The sequence below is a fragment of the Sebastes umbrosus genome, chromosome 1 (assembly GCF_015220745.1).
Source record: "Sebastes umbrosus isolate fSebUmb1 chromosome 1, fSebUmb1.pri, whole genome shotgun sequence".
Lineage (NCBI taxonomy): Eukaryota > Metazoa > Chordata > Actinopteri > Perciformes > Sebastidae > Sebastes > Sebastes umbrosus.
The window spans coordinates 28066553-28086556 of NC_051269.1; the positions used below are offsets into that span (position 1 = coordinate 28066553).

At 41.5% G+C, this 20004-nt stretch overlaps 1 protein-coding gene across 2 annotated transcripts in view; it reads right to left on the reverse strand.

Moving 5' to 3' along the window:
- Positions 1-303: 303 nt before the first annotated feature.
- LOC119496071 (zinc finger protein 385A-like) overlaps positions 304-20004 on the reverse strand; it is a 38577-nt gene continuing 18876 nt past the window's right edge. For both annotated transcript variants that reach the window (XM_037783130.1, XM_037783139.1), the window contains exons 2-8: positions 17746-17891; positions 11193-11303; positions 3637-3811; positions 2830-3147; positions 1542-1729; positions 1272-1358; positions 304-1139 (exon numbers count right to left, since the gene is read on the reverse strand). In XM_037783130.1, coding sequence (XP_037639058.1) covers positions 912-1139; positions 1272-1358; positions 1542-1729; positions 2830-3147; positions 3637-3811; positions 11193-11303; positions 17746-17891 — 1253 coding nt within the window. In that variant the 3' untranslated portion in view covers positions 304-911. The remainder of the gene's footprint in view (positions 1140-1271; positions 1359-1541; positions 1730-2829; positions 3148-3636; positions 3812-11192; positions 11304-17745; positions 17892-20004) is intronic.

A 20004-nucleotide genomic window follows, 5' to 3' on the forward strand; every position in this document is an offset into this window, starting at 1 on the left:
TATTCTTATTTTCTCAACCTTACTGCATTTTACACCGAGCGTTAGAATAAACAACGATGGCTGCATAGTGCATCAGTTGCAATCACTTCTTCACAAAAAGTCTACCCTTGCCAAACTGTAATTGACGTACAGTACACATCAGCACAAATTTAAGACATAGTGTAATTTCGACCCTTTTGCTGTTCCTCTTTGACTTCCTGTTTCTGTGCCACAGAGGTAAATATAGGCCATTTAGGCCAGCTGTGAAAATGTAGACATACGGTACGGAGAAATGTTTACCAGTAACTGCAGAGACGGTCCGGAAATTGTTGTTTTCTCTTTATAGGCCACAAAAACAGAACTTTACAGTGGTATAATCCCCAAAACTCTGACAGCTACATTATGATACCAGCTAACATCAGAGGCAACGACTATATCACACCCAGCGGGCGTGTTTTTGATAGCATTGATGCTTTGGATATGTAATGAATCCTTGCAGAGGTGAACATTAAAAACATAAGAGAGGTAGGGTTTCCAGTCAGATACAGTTGATCATATGTTAGATGAAGATAATTAGTCAGTTGCAGATTGGAGGATGCTCAGAGACGTCCATGCTTGATAGAAACTGGTTTATAAGTTCCTCTTCAAACCATCTGCAGAGTCTACTTGATGATAGTCGAGTGAAGAAGGGAAGCTGGGGAGGATGGAAACATACAGTCTCTTTGAGATTCGTCAGGTTCTCCCTGTTAACGTAACAGTAGTGGTCTGCAACCACAGTATGCACCATGAAGAGTCATATTCATGTTCACTGTTTTTATTCCAATGAAACAGCAGCTGGAGGCACACCAGCTGATTTGGCTCTTGATGGCACGTGGTTGCAGGCCTCCACTTCACAGTGTGCTTCTTCCTGATTCTTCCTCGTTCTCTCACCGTCAGTAAGGAGTGAAGAGGATTGGCCCATGCGCAGTGCGGATGGGACCGGGGGCGGGCCTCAGCAGGCTGAGGGGTGTTCCCTGTAGGAGGTGGTGATGGGGATGATGGTGGGAGGTCGGGCAAGGAGGGCGTAGTGCCAGATGATTGGAGGAGGCTGCGGCTGCCATCGCCGCGGCAACAGCCAGAGGATTTGGTAAAAGTCCGGCACCCAGAGTTTTTGGAAGTTCCTATGAGAGAGTAAAGGAAAAATAGAAGTCAATTTATTACTGCAGGCAAGGGTTAACCTAAATTATAATTTTTTTATGGGGGAAAAATTAGAAATATATGCAGATTGTGAGAAAGGAAAACTGAGTTTCTACCATAAAGTCTGTGCGCTTCTTGTGCCGACTGAGAAGAGGATTGGGTTTCCCCGCGACTCCATCCCGATGCCTCCGGCTAGATATGTGCTGAAACATAAAATGATAAAAAACAGATATTGGATATTGAGTAGGGGTGAATACATATCGAATCGGCACCCAAGTATCGTGATAGTATCGAATCGGGAGGTAGGTGTATCGTCCCAGCCCTAATATTAAGATTGCTTGAAAACTTGGGTCACTATTTCGGATCTATTTGTGGGGTTTTGTCACCTGTTTAAGCTGCAGCTCTGAGTTGACTCTGACGTTGCAGATCTCACAGTGGAAGGTGCGTTCCTGAGCGTTGGGGTCAGAAGAAAGCTCCCCTCCCTGCTCCGGGCTGGGTTTAGGACCCAGACGTGGGTATGCTTTAATGGGTCCCAGTCCACTACGAGCCTCCAGAATGGTTTTGTGTTTGGTACCTGGAAACAATAAAAAGAAAGGTATAATCTACGATGGCAATTGAAGCCATGTTACAGTGTAATGTGACGACACTAAATCGACCTTGTTGTGAGATTGTTTTCAACTGCTGTTTCCAGGATGAAGAATGAACTTTGAACCTCATCTTTTAAATCAAACATGGATGAGGAGTCCTTAAAGCGGAAATTTGTACATCTGCACTTCCATGACAACTATGGAAACTCATAATGTGATATGACAGAAATCTCCAGAAAAGCTACTAAATGGACCTTGTGGTGCTCAACTGGTACATCAGCCCGGTCTCACCAAATGGCCTGAGACGAAAATTTAATTTTGCGTGCAATCACAACACCATTCAGTCTGTACTGACTGTAATGTACTACAACGCATCTGCGTGAATATGCTACGCTCAGAGCTGTTGACGTAGAATAATGAGTGATGCTCAGAGCTAGTGAGGAAGAGTAAGTGACGTAGTATATAAAGTGAGAGAGACTGCTTAGGATGGGCGAGAGGGGACAAACAGAGGACTTCAACCAGTAGACCGGGTTTCGAGACTGGTATTCATGTCCCAAAAGGTCATTGAGTTATATTGAAGTGACATTTGTGACATGGCGTGAAATGACAGGCGAAAAGCTTAAGATGCGTCATCATGACATGCGGAATGTCCTTAAAATGGCGTGTTATTTATACACCTTTGGGTGCATGGTTGTTTAAAAGTGCAGAGAACAAATTCTAAAGCTGTCAGTGTTGTAAGATATACCCGCTTGAGATAGGAGACTTTCCTGTAATTGCATTTACTGCGTGTAAAAGTTTAGGATAGGTGGTAGGATTGAGGTTTTTATCACCCAGTCAAACTATGCAGTTTTCAACCTGCCATTCTCACCACTAAGTGGCACTAATGCTCCAGCTTTAGTTCTTCAAACTCAAAATGCAGAACAAGTGCATAATTGCTTTTAAAGAGCCATGCTTCAGGGTCTTTGAAGTTGCTTCTAAGAGTGCATAATAAATAATGCTGTTGTTTGTAAAGGGTTTATTTCTCTCAAGATTGTGGTGTGATGTACTTGTGAATGTGTGCATGCAGACAAAGCCGTGTTGGAGTTACCTTTGTTATGTGCCTCCAGTTGTGAGAGGGAATTAACCGCTACTTTGCACAGGGAACAGTAGAGAAGCTTCTTGGCTTTCTCCTCCTCTGACTCTCCTGAAGAAGGGCTGGGTGCTGGGGACGGGGTGTCAGGAAGACCAGCCGCTGCAGGATCTGCAGGGGGGGTGCTGAGGGCCACGGTGGGGGAGGGAGAGGATGGCAGAGGTGTGCTGACAGAAGGCAAGAGGGGACACTCTGCATCTGAGCTCAGTGTGGGTGTTGGAAGGCGGCTAGGGGTCAAAGGTGACTTGTTAGAGTTGGGACAGGATTGGGTGTCATCTGTAAACAGCACAAAGTTTTCAGGTTAGTGGATAATTTGTGGAAAGGCAACCATATACTCAACTCTTCAACCCTCAGGATTATGATATAAAAGTGTGAAAATAACCCTCTCTGAGGCCTTTCTGACGTCAAATACACCCGTGTACTTTTAACATCTCTACTATCTCTCAGTTCAACTCAATATTGAACTATGTGATGAATTCTTGAATCAGAGAAATGTTCGCAGCTTGTTAAAACAAATGTTTTATTCTTTTATGTTGATCAGATTTGCAGGTTGAACTGCACTTTCTGATAAAATCATATCAACACTACATTTCTTAGTAGAAACCACGGCACCAGCACTCCTCTCTGGTCGGTTTCTATCCAATCGCTTCACACAACAGCTGTGTTGTGCATCTCTGCCACTTTGTGACAGATTTCAATATATGTGTGTGTGTGTGTGTGTGTGTGTGTGTGTGTGTGTGTAACATATGTAAAGGTGATGCTCACCCTGCTTATTAGGATCAGGCTCAGGGCTAGATGGCGACGGGCCTGGTGGGGAGGGCGAAGCTGTAGGGGGAGGGTGCTGCTTGTCGCCATCTTGGAGACGAGCTGTCTTGGAAGTCTCGATTCCCTTCACCCTCCGAGCGTGGCGGTTCCCCTTGTAGTGGGCCTCTGCCTGGCTCTGGCGGAAGAACAAAAGGTTTACATGAAATCATGGATTTAATTTGGCATGACTGGATTCATTCATGGTGGCAGTGAACCCACACTGCCACCATGTGGACCAGATTCCACTGGATTGTCCAGTGAGCTGCGTGCTCCTAGCAGCACTAGTATTAGAAATATGCCTGTCAGCTTTATATTTACATTTTACACACAGGCCGGAGTCGATAACGTTACTTGCTCCCGTTGCCGCCGCCCTCTCTCTCTCTTGCTTCAGCACTCACTTCGCTCGTACACACACACACGCTCTACGCACTGGCACTTCTCCAAATGACCTACGCTACTATTACAACAACTGGCTCTAGAGAGGGACATTCGTGTTTTTGCGTTGGCCACCGTAGTTCTTCTACATGCTTGGCACATGGGAGAGACTTCAGTTGGTTGTAATCTGCCACCTCACCGCTAGATACCGCCAGATCCTACACACTGTTCCTTTAAAGGTATGCAATATTTTCTGAAAAAACAATGTATAGACTGATACAAAAATAATCCTTCTCAATCATCACTATAAGTGTGTGGTGGTGTCTGATTCTGACCCCGCCCTCTGCCTGTATTTACTCTTTTCTTCTTATTTTGCTGTGTTCAGGCTGTTTCTGGGCATCTCCAAACAGCCTTTGGGCCCCACGTGGGGGTGTAACCCCGAGCCAATAACAGCACACAGGGTGTGCAGCCCATTCAGGTCGTCAAATACCGTCGCTTTGTCACACTCCTCGACGTCTGATACCGACTCACAAGTCCCCCTTTAGGTCTGTCAGATACAAAACATCTGTAATTGACAGATGAGAACATGTTTGTGACATTGCTGTGAGTTTCCCCTGTTCCTCTCTGTTTCCTCTGCTGTGTGCCATCGGTGTGCCAATTTGACCGTGGCACACACACCTTACAGAGAGGACAGGATGAAGCCTGCCCTACAGCTGCATTCATACAAAATCCGGAGCAGCAAAATACGTAGCAGGAACTGAATTTCTAACCAACGGTGCTCAGTGGACTTCCTTGTATCGATAAATATTTAACTAAGCAAACTCCTATATTTTTTGTTCTCAGGGATAATCCAATAATAACTCACACATGCTAAAACATATTCTGGCCTCCTGCGTTTTCGGTGCTTTAAAGTAAAGGGCTGTTGAGCTGATGGTTTGCGGGGCTGATGTGCTGATGAGGCTGTCATGGAAGATTAGCCTCCAGAATATTCTCGTCTTCCTTCACTACTGGTGTAATCACTGAACTGGCCTGCTGAGCTGATGATGATTATTGAGTGGTGGGATTATCTGAAATGGGCTGGAGGGTTGTGGGCGACCAGTGACAGTTGACAGCCAGCTAATGAGAGAAAAAAATGGAGCAAATCAAGAAGAGTTTGGGTCAATGAGTGTGTGTTTGTCCGCACTTAAGAAGATCAGTTTAAAGTCAGGGAATGGGAAGAGGAGTGGACATTTCAGTAAATCCTCAGTACGGTTGTAGAGTTTGGGTTTCAGTTTATCAGAGTTAAGGTAACGGTAGACAAGTTACGTGTTAAAGTTTTAATTCTTAAGATTTTCATGAAATCAAACCCCATTTTATACTCTTCATCGGGGGTGGGAGTCGCCAGAGGCCCCACGATACGATATTATCACAATACTTAAGTCCTGATACGATCTTATTGCGATTTTAAACATTTTGCGATATGCTGAATATTGTGATAAGATATATTGCGATTTATTACCTTTTATTCAACTGCAAATTATGCAGTTTGTCAACATCTGTTTTATCTAATAAGATACAGTTTTCAGTCTGTTCATCTCAGAGTTTTCATTCACATATCTTAAGGTCAGAGGTCAAGGGGAACCCTTTGAAAATGGCAATACCAGTTTTTTTTTTGTTTTTTCCCCCCAAATTCTGCATACTTTTGAAGTATTTAACGAGTTATTTAGCGTTCTTCCTGACAAGCTAACATGACTTGGTTGGTACCAGTTGATTTCCTTCTGGTTTCTGAGCCTGCTACAACCTCTGCAAGACGGAATAGTGACCGGACCCGCTGGCAGGCCGTCAGATTGTTAAGAGGTTAATAGTTCATACAATAAAAGATTGATACTTTGCATCCATGTATTGATATAGCATTGCCACGCAAAATATTGCGATACTATGCTGTATCGTTTTCCCCCCCACCCCTATACACTTTATGGTCATCATTTTTTTTTTTTAGCAATAGCCATTTAATGTTTTTACAATCTGTAATTACATCATTGTCACTTAATAATAATGGCATTGGTCGTAAATTGTAAGGTGCAGAAACGTTCAATATGGAAATAATTCCTAGCGATACTGGGCAGTGTTACCCTCCAAGTACAGATATAATGTGCATGTCCGCATCAGGTGAAATCAAAGGAAAGAGTGAGGTGTTAGGGCACAAATATAGTTCCTGTAAGCTCCTCACTTATACAGTAATACAAGATTGTTTGTGTGACTGTATGTGCATGTGTATGCACATACAGCAAAGGCCTGCTGGGATTAGATAGGTTTCATTATGCCAATAACAAGACTATGTAAGGCGCGTGACAGGTACATGTTTGGGACTCTGCGGGATGGGATGCATCACCGAAGCAAAGGGACCACTGGGACGTGTCCGCAATGTCTCTGTAAGCCTGAGGTATTAACTGCCAATGTTAGTTACCCATATAGCCCTCATCCTGATTGGTGATGACAGAAAGGCAGATATAGCTCTGCCTTTGTAACCCAACTCCTCTGGTTGCTGCTACCCAAAGCCCTGCAATTAGACAAGGAGATGAAGCCCTACAACTCCACAAACAAATGACAGCAGAGAGCTCGAAAAGGCAGTCATACTTAATGCTTCTTCTTTTCTTTGCAGAGCACACTTTGTGCTGCCATCCTCTGCCATTCTGCAACTCCCAGTTGTTTTCTTTCTGCTTGAGTTTTGATACTTCCTCTCTCCCTGTGACCTTCAGTGTCAGATCTTAAGAAATCAATGAAGGTGTGCCGTCATTCAAGCATAAAAAAGCTTGACAGCCTCGGAGGGCTGGTGGGAGTTGGGATGCAGCAGAAACAATGGGGACGTAAAAGAGATTAACGCGTCCGATCTTTGGAGGAGAAGTGAATCATGATAAAATATAAATGATGTTTGGCATAGAAGGTGAAATGGACTGAGAGAAGCTACGAAAGAGCCTATGGAAATGGGGATTACGATGAATGAAGAAGCAGAGATGGGATTTAAGGGGGAGAAAATGAGAGCAAGTGAATGTCCCCGAAATCCTTTTTCTCTCTAAGCAGGATGTGCTTTGATGTTTTATCTATAAAGCGACAAAGGCACAGAAAGCAGAGAGAGTGGGTCTAGCAAATCTACTGTACGGGGTACTGGCAGCAGCGACAGGAAGAGGGGGTGGGAAGAAGCTGGAGAGGTGGAGAGAAGGAGAGGGGACAGATGATACAGTATACCCCACAGAGGGGGAAGCAGAAACATGAAAACTGATGAGGAAAATGGTGAGCAGACTCACTCTGCTGAACAGACGGTAGATGTGAGTGAAACAAGGTTTGGTGTGGGCCAGAGAAGAACAAGAAGGAGAGAGAAAGAAGGAGAGAGAGGTGTCCAGTATGGTACTGCAGTGGTGACGATGGCTAATGCAGCATGGTGTGACGTCAGCCTTGCAGCAGAGCTGAGCTAAACACCGGCAGGCTAATCTGTCCTCTGTGGCCTGAAATGAATTGCATTGTTATAATTGCAACATGTGTGGCTGCAGCGTAGTAGCAGCGGGAAGCACCTGCTTCTGAATGGCCACTATCAATCAATCTGCCTCTTTCACTCTGTGTAAGAACTCCTGTTTAACCCCCGCCTCCCTCAGACGTAAACGCGGAAAGAAAAATGTTGGTATTATTAATGTACTTTGGTGGCGTATGACCTGAAGAAGACTTGATGGAAAATAATGAGTTTGTCTGCCTTTGAACTGCAGCGCAGCCCAGACAGCAAGTAAGCCAAGTACTGTACTGTAAGCAGAGTATTCCTTCATTATTAAAGAACGTCCACCGTGCTTTAAGCTCCCAGTCTCTCAGGTTACTGTGTAAAGTGCTGTAGAGCTGCAGCAGAGCAGATGCACACCGCGGCTCACGAGAAAAACAGCAGGCAGGACAAACAGGTGGCTCAGTATTAGACATCCCACTGCACCTCACAGATGTGACACCAGTCAGAGACCCTCATAGACACACATTTCATACATGCACATTCATATTTACATACAAACAGTATGTAAATATTCGCCTGCTGTAAGCGGCCCCCACTCATGTTCTGCGTCCCCTGCTCATGTAGACCATGTGAGAACATGCAGGACTGAGCAGGGGAGATATAATTAAGTGGCCCCTCGCAGGGTTACACTAGTTTCAGATGACTCCCTGTGTCCTTTCTACACCACTGCTTTTAGATTACAGATATTTCACACTTCGTCACTTGAATGCATTTATATTTTTAGCCAGGCTTGTATGTCAGGCTTTTGTTTGATTTCTACTCATGTTTAGGTTACACTGTAGGTCATAAATATCAGGATTTTTCCATCCGTGAAAGCCCTTTCAATATTGATGAATATACACATTACTCAAATTCTGATGTGTAGTTGCACTACATAACAAATTCAGCTCAGGAAATTTGTCTTTTTATGCCTCCGTGCCAGCGACAGCCGTGGTCGCAGGCGTTATGTTCTAGAGTTGTCCGTCCGACCGACCCATTCTCGCGAACGTGATATCTCAGGAACGCCTTGAGGGAATTTCTTCAAATTTGGCACAAACAACCACTTGGACTCAAGCATGACGTGATTAGAATTTGGTGGTCAAAGGTCACTGTGACCTCACAAAACACATTTTGGAGTATACGTCAAGATTTCATATACTAATTATGACAATTTCACACAAATGTCTAATTGGATAAAATGTATGGCTGTCAATCGATTAAAATATTTAATTGTAAATGTACCTTAAAGGGAGATTTGTCAAATATTTAATACTCTTATCAACATGGGAGTGGGCAAATATGCTTGCTTTATGCAAATGTATGTACATATTTATTATTGGAAATCAATTAACAACACAAAACAATGACAAATAATAAAAAATATGCTCAAATCATAACATGGCAAACTGCAGCCCAAGTAGTTTCATATGATGCAGTAGCTTTAAAACTGAACCTGCAACAACCTAAAAATCTCAAGTTGCATTAATGCATTAAAGAAATTGGTGGTGTTAAAACAAATTTGCGTTAACTCGTTATTATTGCATTAACTTTGACAACCCTAATAAAATGATGTAGATGATGATGATGATGATAAAATGATTGACATGGATGTAAACTGCAACTTGACTGGTTGGTGGACGGATACATACCACCGTGAGGCGGTAATTCTAGTTTCACTTCTAATAGAATTGACTATAGAAATTATTATGTGTTGTTTTTTAAAATTGTTGTGGCCCACCAGGGAATGTTCTATTTTTTATTCCTCAATGCAAAGAAAGGGTCTCAGACCATCAATACATGTATATCTCCACTGCACACTTCCAAAACACATACCCACAGTTAAAGGCCCAGCACTTCACTCTTAGCACCATCAGCCATGACATCTAGTAGTCGGGTTTCGGATGTCAACATTATGAGCTATATGCTTTTCAACTTCAGTTAACACTACTGCCTCTTTAATGGGGGACACTCAAATCATTCCTCTAGAGTTTCATCACTTCTAGCCTTATTTATTTCGCTCTCTCTGCCTCGTGTTGGCATAGTGCCGTCTGTCAAGAATGAAATGCAGAAAATGTGCTTCATCAGCTTTGAGGTGGCTTTGAGGACAAGCTTGTGTCAGCTATGGTTCACCCTCACACGTCTCACGTCCATTAAAACCTCATCAGACCTGAAATATGCTCTCTAAGCGCAACACATAGTTCAGCCCAACAAAATCTCTGTACACCAAAAACAGGTTCTGCAAACTTTCTGCTTGCTGTCCTTCTATTAGCTTTTCTGACACAACATCCCCTTAAGCCTTTGATACTAGAGTGCAGAAGGACATCAGAAATGATACTGGACAGTCACAGAATAAATTAAGCAGGCAGGGATTTTCTCGGTCCTCCTCCCCCCCCGACTCTCCTTCCTCGACAGGCTAAAATTGGAGCTGAGAAACTGGGAACCAAGTTCTCACCTGCTCCAGCTGTACAGTCAATCACCAACTAACTTTGACTCCAGCCAACTAACTTTTTAGGTCATGATTTAATGTGTCAAGAGTGCAGGTGCAGGGCTCCGAGACTGTTTGATTGTTCATTAAGCTCTGCCCCTGTTACTCTTGCTATGCTTGTCAAGCTTTCTGTTCTCCCATGTTTACAATGATAACGGCAGCAGATACACCACTCCAAAATGCTCTGTGATTTTTTCATTCTCATTTCCAGCCAGCAACTGTTGATTTTTTTGCAGCTGCCTCTGGCCAAGCCCTGAAGCGATTTTGTGATATTGGCTGCTTGGGGTAATGCAACTTCCGCGTTAATCACGTGACACACACTGACCCCAAAAGCATTTTTCCCTTACACAATCACTGGAAAAGGAGCAGCTGTAAAACAGTGAATACCTTTTTTTCTGAGTGTCACAAACCCAGAAATAACCCTTTTTATAACCAGAATTTGATCCATTTGTTTAACTATATGGTTACATTTTGTTATACGACGAAAACAGACAACTTCCAGTCAACACCGTGGTAGCGACCTGTCAATCACAAGGTAGCCACACCCTAAAGCATAACCTGCTTTATGGTCTATTTGACTCTAAATGGGATCATAATTTACTAAATGAACATCATGCTGTATTGAAGAAGACTTGAAACTAGTGATTGAGACCATAAACTCATGTTCACAATGTTTACTGAGGTAATAAATCAAGTGAGAAGTAGGCATTTTCTCATAGACTTCTATACAATCAGACTTCTTTTTGCAACCAGAGGAGTCGCCCCCTGCTGGCTGTTAGAAAGAATGCAAGTTTAAGGCTCTTCTGCATTGGCTTCACTTTTCAGACCTCAGAGGTTGCCCACTGGATGTGCTTGGTTGCTTCTTATAATAATAAGCTAATTGGCCGGACATGCAATCATTTGCAGCTAACATTTGAGCAGATAGACAAACTATTTAGTCCATTGCTTACACTTTTGCATGTGTGTTTTTGATTTTGGAAATGCTATAAGAGAGACAACGCCCTTCAAACTCTTTAAATGCCAAGTATCACTCTTACGACGGCCCCATGCACGTCGCTTTGGCATTTTTTTAGAGATTCAAAGCCTCACAGGCCTGCCATGACAGCTGCTATAAAAGCAGATCCTTCATGTGAAGTATTTAAGGTTTCATACCTCTGAGTTGAAGCGTATTTGACAGACGTTGCAGGAGATGATTGGCCGCTTTGTCTTCACCATAGGTGGCCCGAAGGTGTGCGTCATCACAGCCTTCTGGACGGGGTCCATCTGAGGACAGACAACCCAGAGGTCACATCAAAGATTCAGCAAGCTGAGGGCAGTGTTTCTGTGTTTGTCCTAACGGCAGCCCAGTGATTGTGGATGAGAGAGAAAGGTGTTAAAGGAAAGGTGCAGGTGAGTGACAGGGGGGGCCGCTGAAGGGGGAGAAAGCTGGGAGATAAAAACGAGAGGAGAAGAGTGAATTGAGGAGGCAGCAGTGATTGATGTGGACAGACAGGAGAGTGTGTGTTTTCTCAGTAGCAGCTGGTGCTGCTGTGCCTGAGTTCTTGGGTGCCGTTCAAATGCTTTAATTCATGCTGGGGTTAGAAGGGCCTAATTACAGACCCCCATCTCCAAAAATGTGTACTTTGTGTGTTATTAAACCTCTGCTTTGCAAAACATCATACCAGAATATTACACAAAACTATAGAGATAATTTCTGTGAAGTACCTTGATTACAGATAAAATATATTTTAGATTAGTAGGGACAGTAGGGCCTTGATGAGAGAAAAGCAATCAAATTCAGCTGCCGGGAAATTGAATATCACATTTCTAATAACCCCTACACTGAGTAATAAAACTACAGAAATATATTGAAATTGTAAAATTACAATTAATTAACCAAATGGAAAAAAGACTGAAAGTTTGGGTTTACATCAAAATATGCTGTTGGTAAATAAATAAAAAAACTATCTGTAGTTTGGTATTCATCCAATAATTATCATTACTGTCAATGTGTTCTTTATTTTTTAGTATTATTTATTTGAATTTATATTTGAATTAATTTCTTTATCTTATTTTTAAAATTGAATTTAAATTATTTTTTTGATCTTTATCCTTTTTGCATAGACAATGTGTGAGGGTTGGGTGGAAGGGAAAAATACCCAAATATGGAAGGACAACCATTTACATTTGTGCTTTATTTGTGTGTTTCCGTGCACCTGACATTACTCCCAATAAATTATTACAGAAAAAAAACAACAATAACTGAGGATTGGATTTCTATAACATATATATATTGCTTTGAGATTTAACACACATACAAGAAACAGTGGGTAGACATTTATTAACATTATTATACATCATTATGCCGCTCAATGTTTATCCTATTAGGTGAATCACATAATAGGATTAAAACAAATCAATTAAAGCAAGACGTATATATATATATATATCACAAAACAAACTAATTAAAATGTTTAGTAAGATTATAAAATAAAACAATTACTATAGGATAAAGTCATGGGCAAAAAATATCTCAAATTAAATGCCAAATTTGAATTTTTGTTTATTTGTTTATTTATTTTGCACAATTTAAGACTACACAACATAACAAAAAATAAATAAATAATAATATACAGTGCAGGAAGAGGCAAAAAACCCACTAGGCTTATCTGAAGCCTCCACCTGGAGACAAGATTAATATAAAGAAATAATATGACTATATAATAGTGATAACAAACAATTAGAACGAGATATATATAATAACAACAATAACAATACAGTAAATATATCAAAAAAGACAAGTGTGTGTGTGTGTGTATGTGTGTGTGTGTGTGTGTTGTTTGGATGTGTATGGTTAGTGTTTGTGAGGAGGATATTGATTTAAATATCTATAAATGAATACATCTCAGCCTATAACTCTTTCTCAGAAATGCCACCCAAGCTTGTCATAGTCAGATCAACGCCACGTCACTCTCTCCTTTTTAGACGACTGGAATGGACTCGTGTGAGCTCTCTGGCCCGCTGGCAGGGTTCAGCAACCACAGCGTTGGGTGTTGCCCTCATTAAGTAGCCAAAAGTACACTGCGGTTTTACTCAGCCTCTCATCTCCTGCTCAGACTGTGAACGTCTGCTGCCAAATGAGAAACTGTTTACACTCTCAAGCTCCCGGCACACAGGGGAAATGGTGTAATTGGTCTGAAAACTTAAACTCTGTTCGAATGCATTGTTAGGAATATTTATATACTTTAGGCTGCTTTTTTTTCTTTTTTTTTTTGCTCCCGTCTCTAACTCATGTCTCTAGTTCACCTCTCTTGTCTTGTGTTTTGTGGAGACCTGAGGGGTGTACCACGAAGCACTACACAGAGCCAGGCTTTGCTTTACCTGGCTCGACAAAGCGTAAAGCCCCAATCAGAGATAACCAGCCTGTTCTCATTCCCAGGGCGTCAAATACAGACGCTTTGTCACTGCTGTTGACGTGTGATACCGCCACACACGGAGCCCTTTAGCACCAGTATGAGACGCACTACGCGTTCCAACGACAATGTAAACCCATCTGCGGCAACAGTAAACGCTCAGGAGTGACTGTGGTGACGTAGATTAAAAAATGAAAAGACACAGAGGGAGGAGGGGAGGTGGACGGGTCCGACAAACACATTCATCATCCAGGAGACCGCTGTTCGTGTCCCGTGTGTTGAGTTTCACTTTCACGTTACAATCAGCTGTTTGTTCCCATGTTCACGACGTTCAGTTTCATTTTCACTTTACATAGTTGTTTTAAGCCACCATGTAGTTTTTTTTCCTAAACCTAAGTAAGTGGTTTTGTTGCCTAAAGTGACACGAAGGGTAACGAAGTGACAAAGGGTGTTGCCATGGCAATCTAGCCAGGTTAAAAGAGAGCCATCTTCAGCTTTAGGCTCAACATACCTCGCTAACACACTAATCCCGCTTCGTGGTACACCCCTCTGTTAATACCTCCATATTTGTTTGTTTACATCTGTACATTTGTGCCAACATTGCGTTTGGGTGAATGCATGACAGCTTGAATGTGTGTGTGTGTGTGTGTGTGTGTGTGTGTGTGTGTGTGTCTGCGCTTTGAGTGGTTGGAAGACTAGAAAAGTGCTATACAAATGCAAGTCCATTTACCATTTACCATTGTCTATGTGTCCCAATGTGTGTGTGTGTGTGTGTGTGTCCATCTCTTATTGGAGGCTGTTGTTCACCATGTTGATCTCTCTGTCTCCCATCACTGTGTGTCTTTTACCACCTGTTCTCATCATGATCTCTTTCTATACATCTGTCCCTACTGTTTTGACCTCATTAACCTATTAGTCTGCTTTCTGTCTCCTCTTTCACTCTCTCCTCCCTCAAACAGTGGAGCTTTTGTTGCACCAGAAATGTACACTGTGTGTCATATGTCTGAGTTCATTTACAGCTCCATTATTAAATATCTGATCTCTAATACTCTGTAAAGTCTCCGTAGTCCAAGATCATCCCACATTTTTTGCATTCATTTAGCAGTTTTTAAGTTTATAGTAATACAGGTCCCATAGTTCTGTCTGAAATGGCACGTTATTGACCTCTGGCAGCAGCAAACACATCTTGAGAGGCTACTCAGAGGAAGAGCAACTCATTTGTCTGTTAACAGCGCACTTAAACTGTGAGCTGAGAGGATTCATCGCTTCAAGTTGTTTAATAAAGAAGACTAAAGACAACAGTTAGCCTGGTTCCAGGCCTCTAAATGTGGCGTTGTGCTCTTTGATGGCTATTCGCCGTTCCTGGTTAGAGAAACAACTGAGCCAATCAGAGCTTTGTAGGTAGAATATAGATTGGGGATGACATCTGTGTGAGAGCCAGGAAAATGGTGACAAGAATGGATTAGATCCATGCAGCTATACAGGCCGCTGTTAGTCAACTTAAAGAAATATCAGCTCTTAAATTAATCTATTTCTTCACTCGACATGAAAATTGTCAACTGCTCCCAGCAAGCAGTGCTGTGGCTTCTGTGTCAGCTGATGTGGGATAGGTGTATCGCTTGTTACTGATATACAGATACTGATACTCCCAAAACAGCTTACAGTTATAATTAATTAATAAAATGTATTTTCATTTAGGGGTGTAACGATGTATCGATTCAATGATCAACAATCCAATATCATCGATGCAAAGTGAAAACATCGATACACTTCGTCATCTTTAAGATACGGCTTTATTTTGAAATTCCCATGGCGCTTAAACATGAAAAACATGGCACTTTATAGTCTATTTTCATTCTTTTTATTAAAAATAATAGATTGTTCTATTTTAAATGTCTGGAAGAGCCCAGTAATAAAGTTGTCAAATCATATTTTAGTTGCTTATTTGTGAGTTGATATAAATGTAACTGATTGTGTTAAATGGGTATTAATGATATTGTCTCATATCGATCGCAGGCCCCTGAATTGAATTGAATCAAAATCGTATCATGGTAGACTTTGTGATTTCAGCAAATATTGTATTCAGGGCTGTCAATAGATTAAAATATTTAATTGCGATCAATCACATGATTGTCCATAGTTAATCGCAGTTAAATGCAAATTAATCACGCATTTATGAATATGTATGTATTCAAAATGTACCTTACAGGGAGATTTGTCAAGTATTTAATACTCTTATCAACATGTGAGTGGGCATATGCTGCTTTAAGCAAATATATGTATATATTTATTATTGGAAATCAATTAAAAACACAAAACAATGACAAATATGGTCCAGAAACCCTCACAGGTACTGCATTTAGCATAAAAAAAATGCTCAAATCATAACATGGCAAACTGCAGCCCAACAGACAACAACATCTGTTAGTGTGTCAGTGTGCTGACTTGACTATGACTTGCCCCAAACTGCATGTGATTATCATAAAGTGGGCGTGTTTGTAAAGGGGAGACTCGTGGGTACCAATAGAACCCATTTTCACTCACATCTTGAGGTCAGAGGTTAAGGGACCCCTTCGAAAATGGCCATGACCGTTTTTCCTGCACAAGTTTGGAGCGTTATTTACATGCTAGCATGGTAACACTGGTACCAATTGATTCCTTAGGTTTTATAGTTTCATATGATGCCAGTATCTTCATTCTAGCATTAAAACTACCGCTATAACCTAAAAATCACAAGTTAAAGAAATTAGGGACGCTAAAACAAATTTGTGTTAACGCGTTACTATTGCGTTAACGTTGACAGCCCTAATTGTATTGTTATCCAAAGAATCAATATAATATTGTATCGTGATGAAACTTGTGATTTACGCCCCTATTATTATTATTATTATTATTATTATTATTATTGTTATTATTATTATTGTTATTATTATTATTATTATTATTATTATTATTATTATTATAATTATCATTACTACAGTATATAAACACAAACTGAACCATGAAGTAATCCAAAATTCCAGTACAGTCTGATTATCAGGCTAGAAGACAATTAAATTTCATATGACATAGTAACAATGAACTCATGATCAAATTGTGTCTTCCGGATCACGTCCAGTATGTGCATTGTTTCCATATGAATCCCCTGTGTATACAATGTGAAGGGTGGCTAGTAAATAAAAACTACTACAAATATATTGAATGGATATTGCTGGAAAAAATGACTATAAATAGTATCAAAATGGGCTTTGATATCATGAAAATATTAAGAATTCTAACTTTAAAGTAATATTTCTTTCCCAAACTGAGTAACTGATACAGAGACTAATAACATGCACATTAAACTTTAACCTCAGAGAAAATGTCTTTTCCTCTGAGGCCTTTGAAGTCAACAGTGGCTCGCTCTCTCCGCCTGCCTCACTGTGCAGCTTCTGTCTCAATGCAAGAAGTTGAGACCTGCAGAATACTCCCGAGAATCTTAAGTGTCTGGAAATTACCTGTAATCCTGGCGAGTCAGACCTGATATAAGCTCTCTAGATAACTCCACACTCCTCAACTCAAACTGGATCATAACTGAGTTTGAAACAATAAATATAATAATCGAGTGCCCTTCTCTGTGTCCTCTCAGTCTCTAAAGACGAGCCGGCTGGTCGTCCTGCTTTGAATGAAGACTCTCGCTGAGCTGCAGCCCTCGATCACTGGATGACAGCAGTGTTTTACACTTGTTTAAATTTGACTGTACGGACAGAGAGTGATTTGGATTGAGGCACTCTGGCATTAGTGACCGCACTCAATGTCCTCGCAGAATGAATGATTGACCTGCGGAAGGGTCGTTTTGCCTGAGCGCATGAAGATCAGCTTAATGATAATGTGTTTGTATGTGCGGTGCACGTGCATCCCTGTTTGTCGCCGAGCTGACCTTCACATGAAACCCAATCTAGAAATGAGAAGGAGCCACAGAAAATGCTGACTGCGGAGAATCCAGCCCTGTGCCTCGCTCTTATACAATTGATTAGCTGTAACTCATTTTATTGCAGTAAAACACTCACCCGGGCATTTTCTCAATTATGCTGAAACTCACTCTGCCGAATAAAAAGTAAACAGTTGTCACCTTATCATTCTGGATTATACAGTATAAATCCTCAGCACTTTATCACTTGTCTTCACTCCGGAGGCAACGCTCTAAAACCACAACAGAATACCAGGTCTGTGTTCTGTTAAGTGAAACAGGACGAAAACAAATCCCAGACGCCATGTGTGCACACGTGTGTGTTCACGCTCGTGCGCAGGTATGTATGTCTGTGAGCACTCACCGTGTTAAAGTTGTGGAAGAGGCCGATGCCGGCCGGGTGCGGCGACTCCAGCGGGAACTGGAGGAAGGGCTTCAAGTCCAGCGGGGTTGGCATGATAGACGGGCTCCTGAGGAAGGTAGGGACCGGCCCCGGTCGGTTTACACTTCCTGTGGTAGATGCACAAACAGGGAAAATAGAGATTAAAAAATTAAAAAGGCATAAAGCCCTTTAATTAATATATCTGATCAAGTGTTCCTCTTATAGACAATAATAATGAGAATCACAAACTTAAATCATTTCAGGTTTGTTTGAAAACAGCTACCACATTTAATTAAATATCTTCTTAAATTAATAGTACTAACTAATTAACATGTTATATCTTATACCCAGTTGCACGAAAAGGAGTGTGAATAATAAGGTAATAGAGTGTAATAAGAACGCCCTTCTTGCTTTAAGCGTGTCATTTTCACGCCATATAGTCTGTGCTGACTGCAATGTAAACGCATCCATGTTAATATGTTACGCTTAGAGCTAGTGACTTAGAATAAAAAGTGAGAAAGACTATTTATGGTGGGCGGGATGGGAATTGGATAGGTCCAACAAACACAGGACTTTCAAACAGGAGACCGGTGTTTGAGACCGCTGTTTTGTTTGTGACGTGTTTTCTGTACTGATTTCTGTACTGGAATTTACTTACTTTACGTACTTATTTTAAGCCTAACCATAAAGTTTTTCCTAAACCTGAGTGGTTTTGTTGCCTAAACCTGAGTGAGTGGTTTTGTTGCCCCCTGCTGGTACTGCATGATATCGGGTTGCTTATTTGTTTATTCTGTACGAAAACCAAAGTGTAAAAACGATGCGTTGTGGTTTTACAAGGTGTTTTGTGTGTGACTATTTCTTGGCAGGGAGCAGTAACTTCCCACGGTACCTTTATATAGCACCAGGCTAGCTGTTTCCAGTCTTTGTGCTAAGCTAACCAGCTGCTGGTGGTAGCTTCATAAATAGCCTACCGCACAGACGTCGTAGTGGTATTGAATTTATCATCTAACTCTCGGCAAGAAACAAGAGTATTTCCCAAAATGTCAAACTGTTTCTTTAAAGCTAAGCATTATATCATAACAAGTACTTTCTGTAAAACCGGTTTTAACTGAAACACTGTTTAAACAACCCGGTCTCACTGTAAGGCTTATATACAGTATATATAGCACGACATTAGACGGGCATTCTGTTTGTTATGAGAACGCATTTATTCATTAAACGCATTTATTCATTAAAATAAGTAAGTAAACTAAGTAAAATATATACTGAAACACCATAACATAAGTACGGAAAACACGTCACAAACGTCTCTAAAAAACACTAACCTAATATAACGTAACAAAACAAAATACTGGTCTCGAAAACTGGCAGTCCTGAGTTTGTTGGACCCATCCACCTCCCTTCCCGCCTGTCCTAAATGGTCTTTCTTTCTTTTTTATGCGACGTCATATTTACGAGGATGCGTTTAAAAGCGTTCTTATTTATTCATACGCCTTTTCGTGTAAACAGGCTCGACTATTTTAATCTAATACGCCCCTTTTTCTCAATCTGAACCCTCATCTTCTGCATCATTTTCCCATATTGAGTCCCACTACCCACCCACACCTCTCCTCTCTCTGCTCCTCTTGCTCACTTTTCTCTCAGTAGTAGCTCAGCGGCGGTGAATGCCTGCACTTGAGGAGTCTTCTGTGATGGGCAGGAGGGCTAAGCTCCTTAAGCCTCGCAGCTGGGGTGCTGCAGATATCCGCCTTTTCTCCATTTCTCCCTGTGTCTCTCTCTCACCGAGCGCAGTTTTCTATCCCCATTTCATGGTCCCTTATTCTGTATGCCTGCCTCTGTATCCCTCATCTGTGCTCCTCCTCACTCCAGCACCAGTTCTTCTGGCTGTTTTGTTCCTCCTTCTCCTCATCCTCTCCACTTCTGCTTCCTGTATTTCTATTTAGCGTAAAAAAAACAAAAAAACAGCAGGATGCTTCAGGCCCAATCTGGCTATGCAGTGCGAATTTGTATAATCTTTTCTCCTGAGATTATATGCAATCGTCATCCTTTATTGCCACCGCTTTGTGATGACTACTTAACAATTTTGCTACATTTGAAAAGAAAAACTGGTCACTTGTCAAAAGGAGGGGAAGAAAAGACTATTTTGGTAACAGCCGAGGAGGCTCCTTTCTCTGACAGCAGGGGAGACGTAAAGAATGTGCTGTCAGGATCAGAAATAGATGGAGGGGAAAGTCTCTCCTC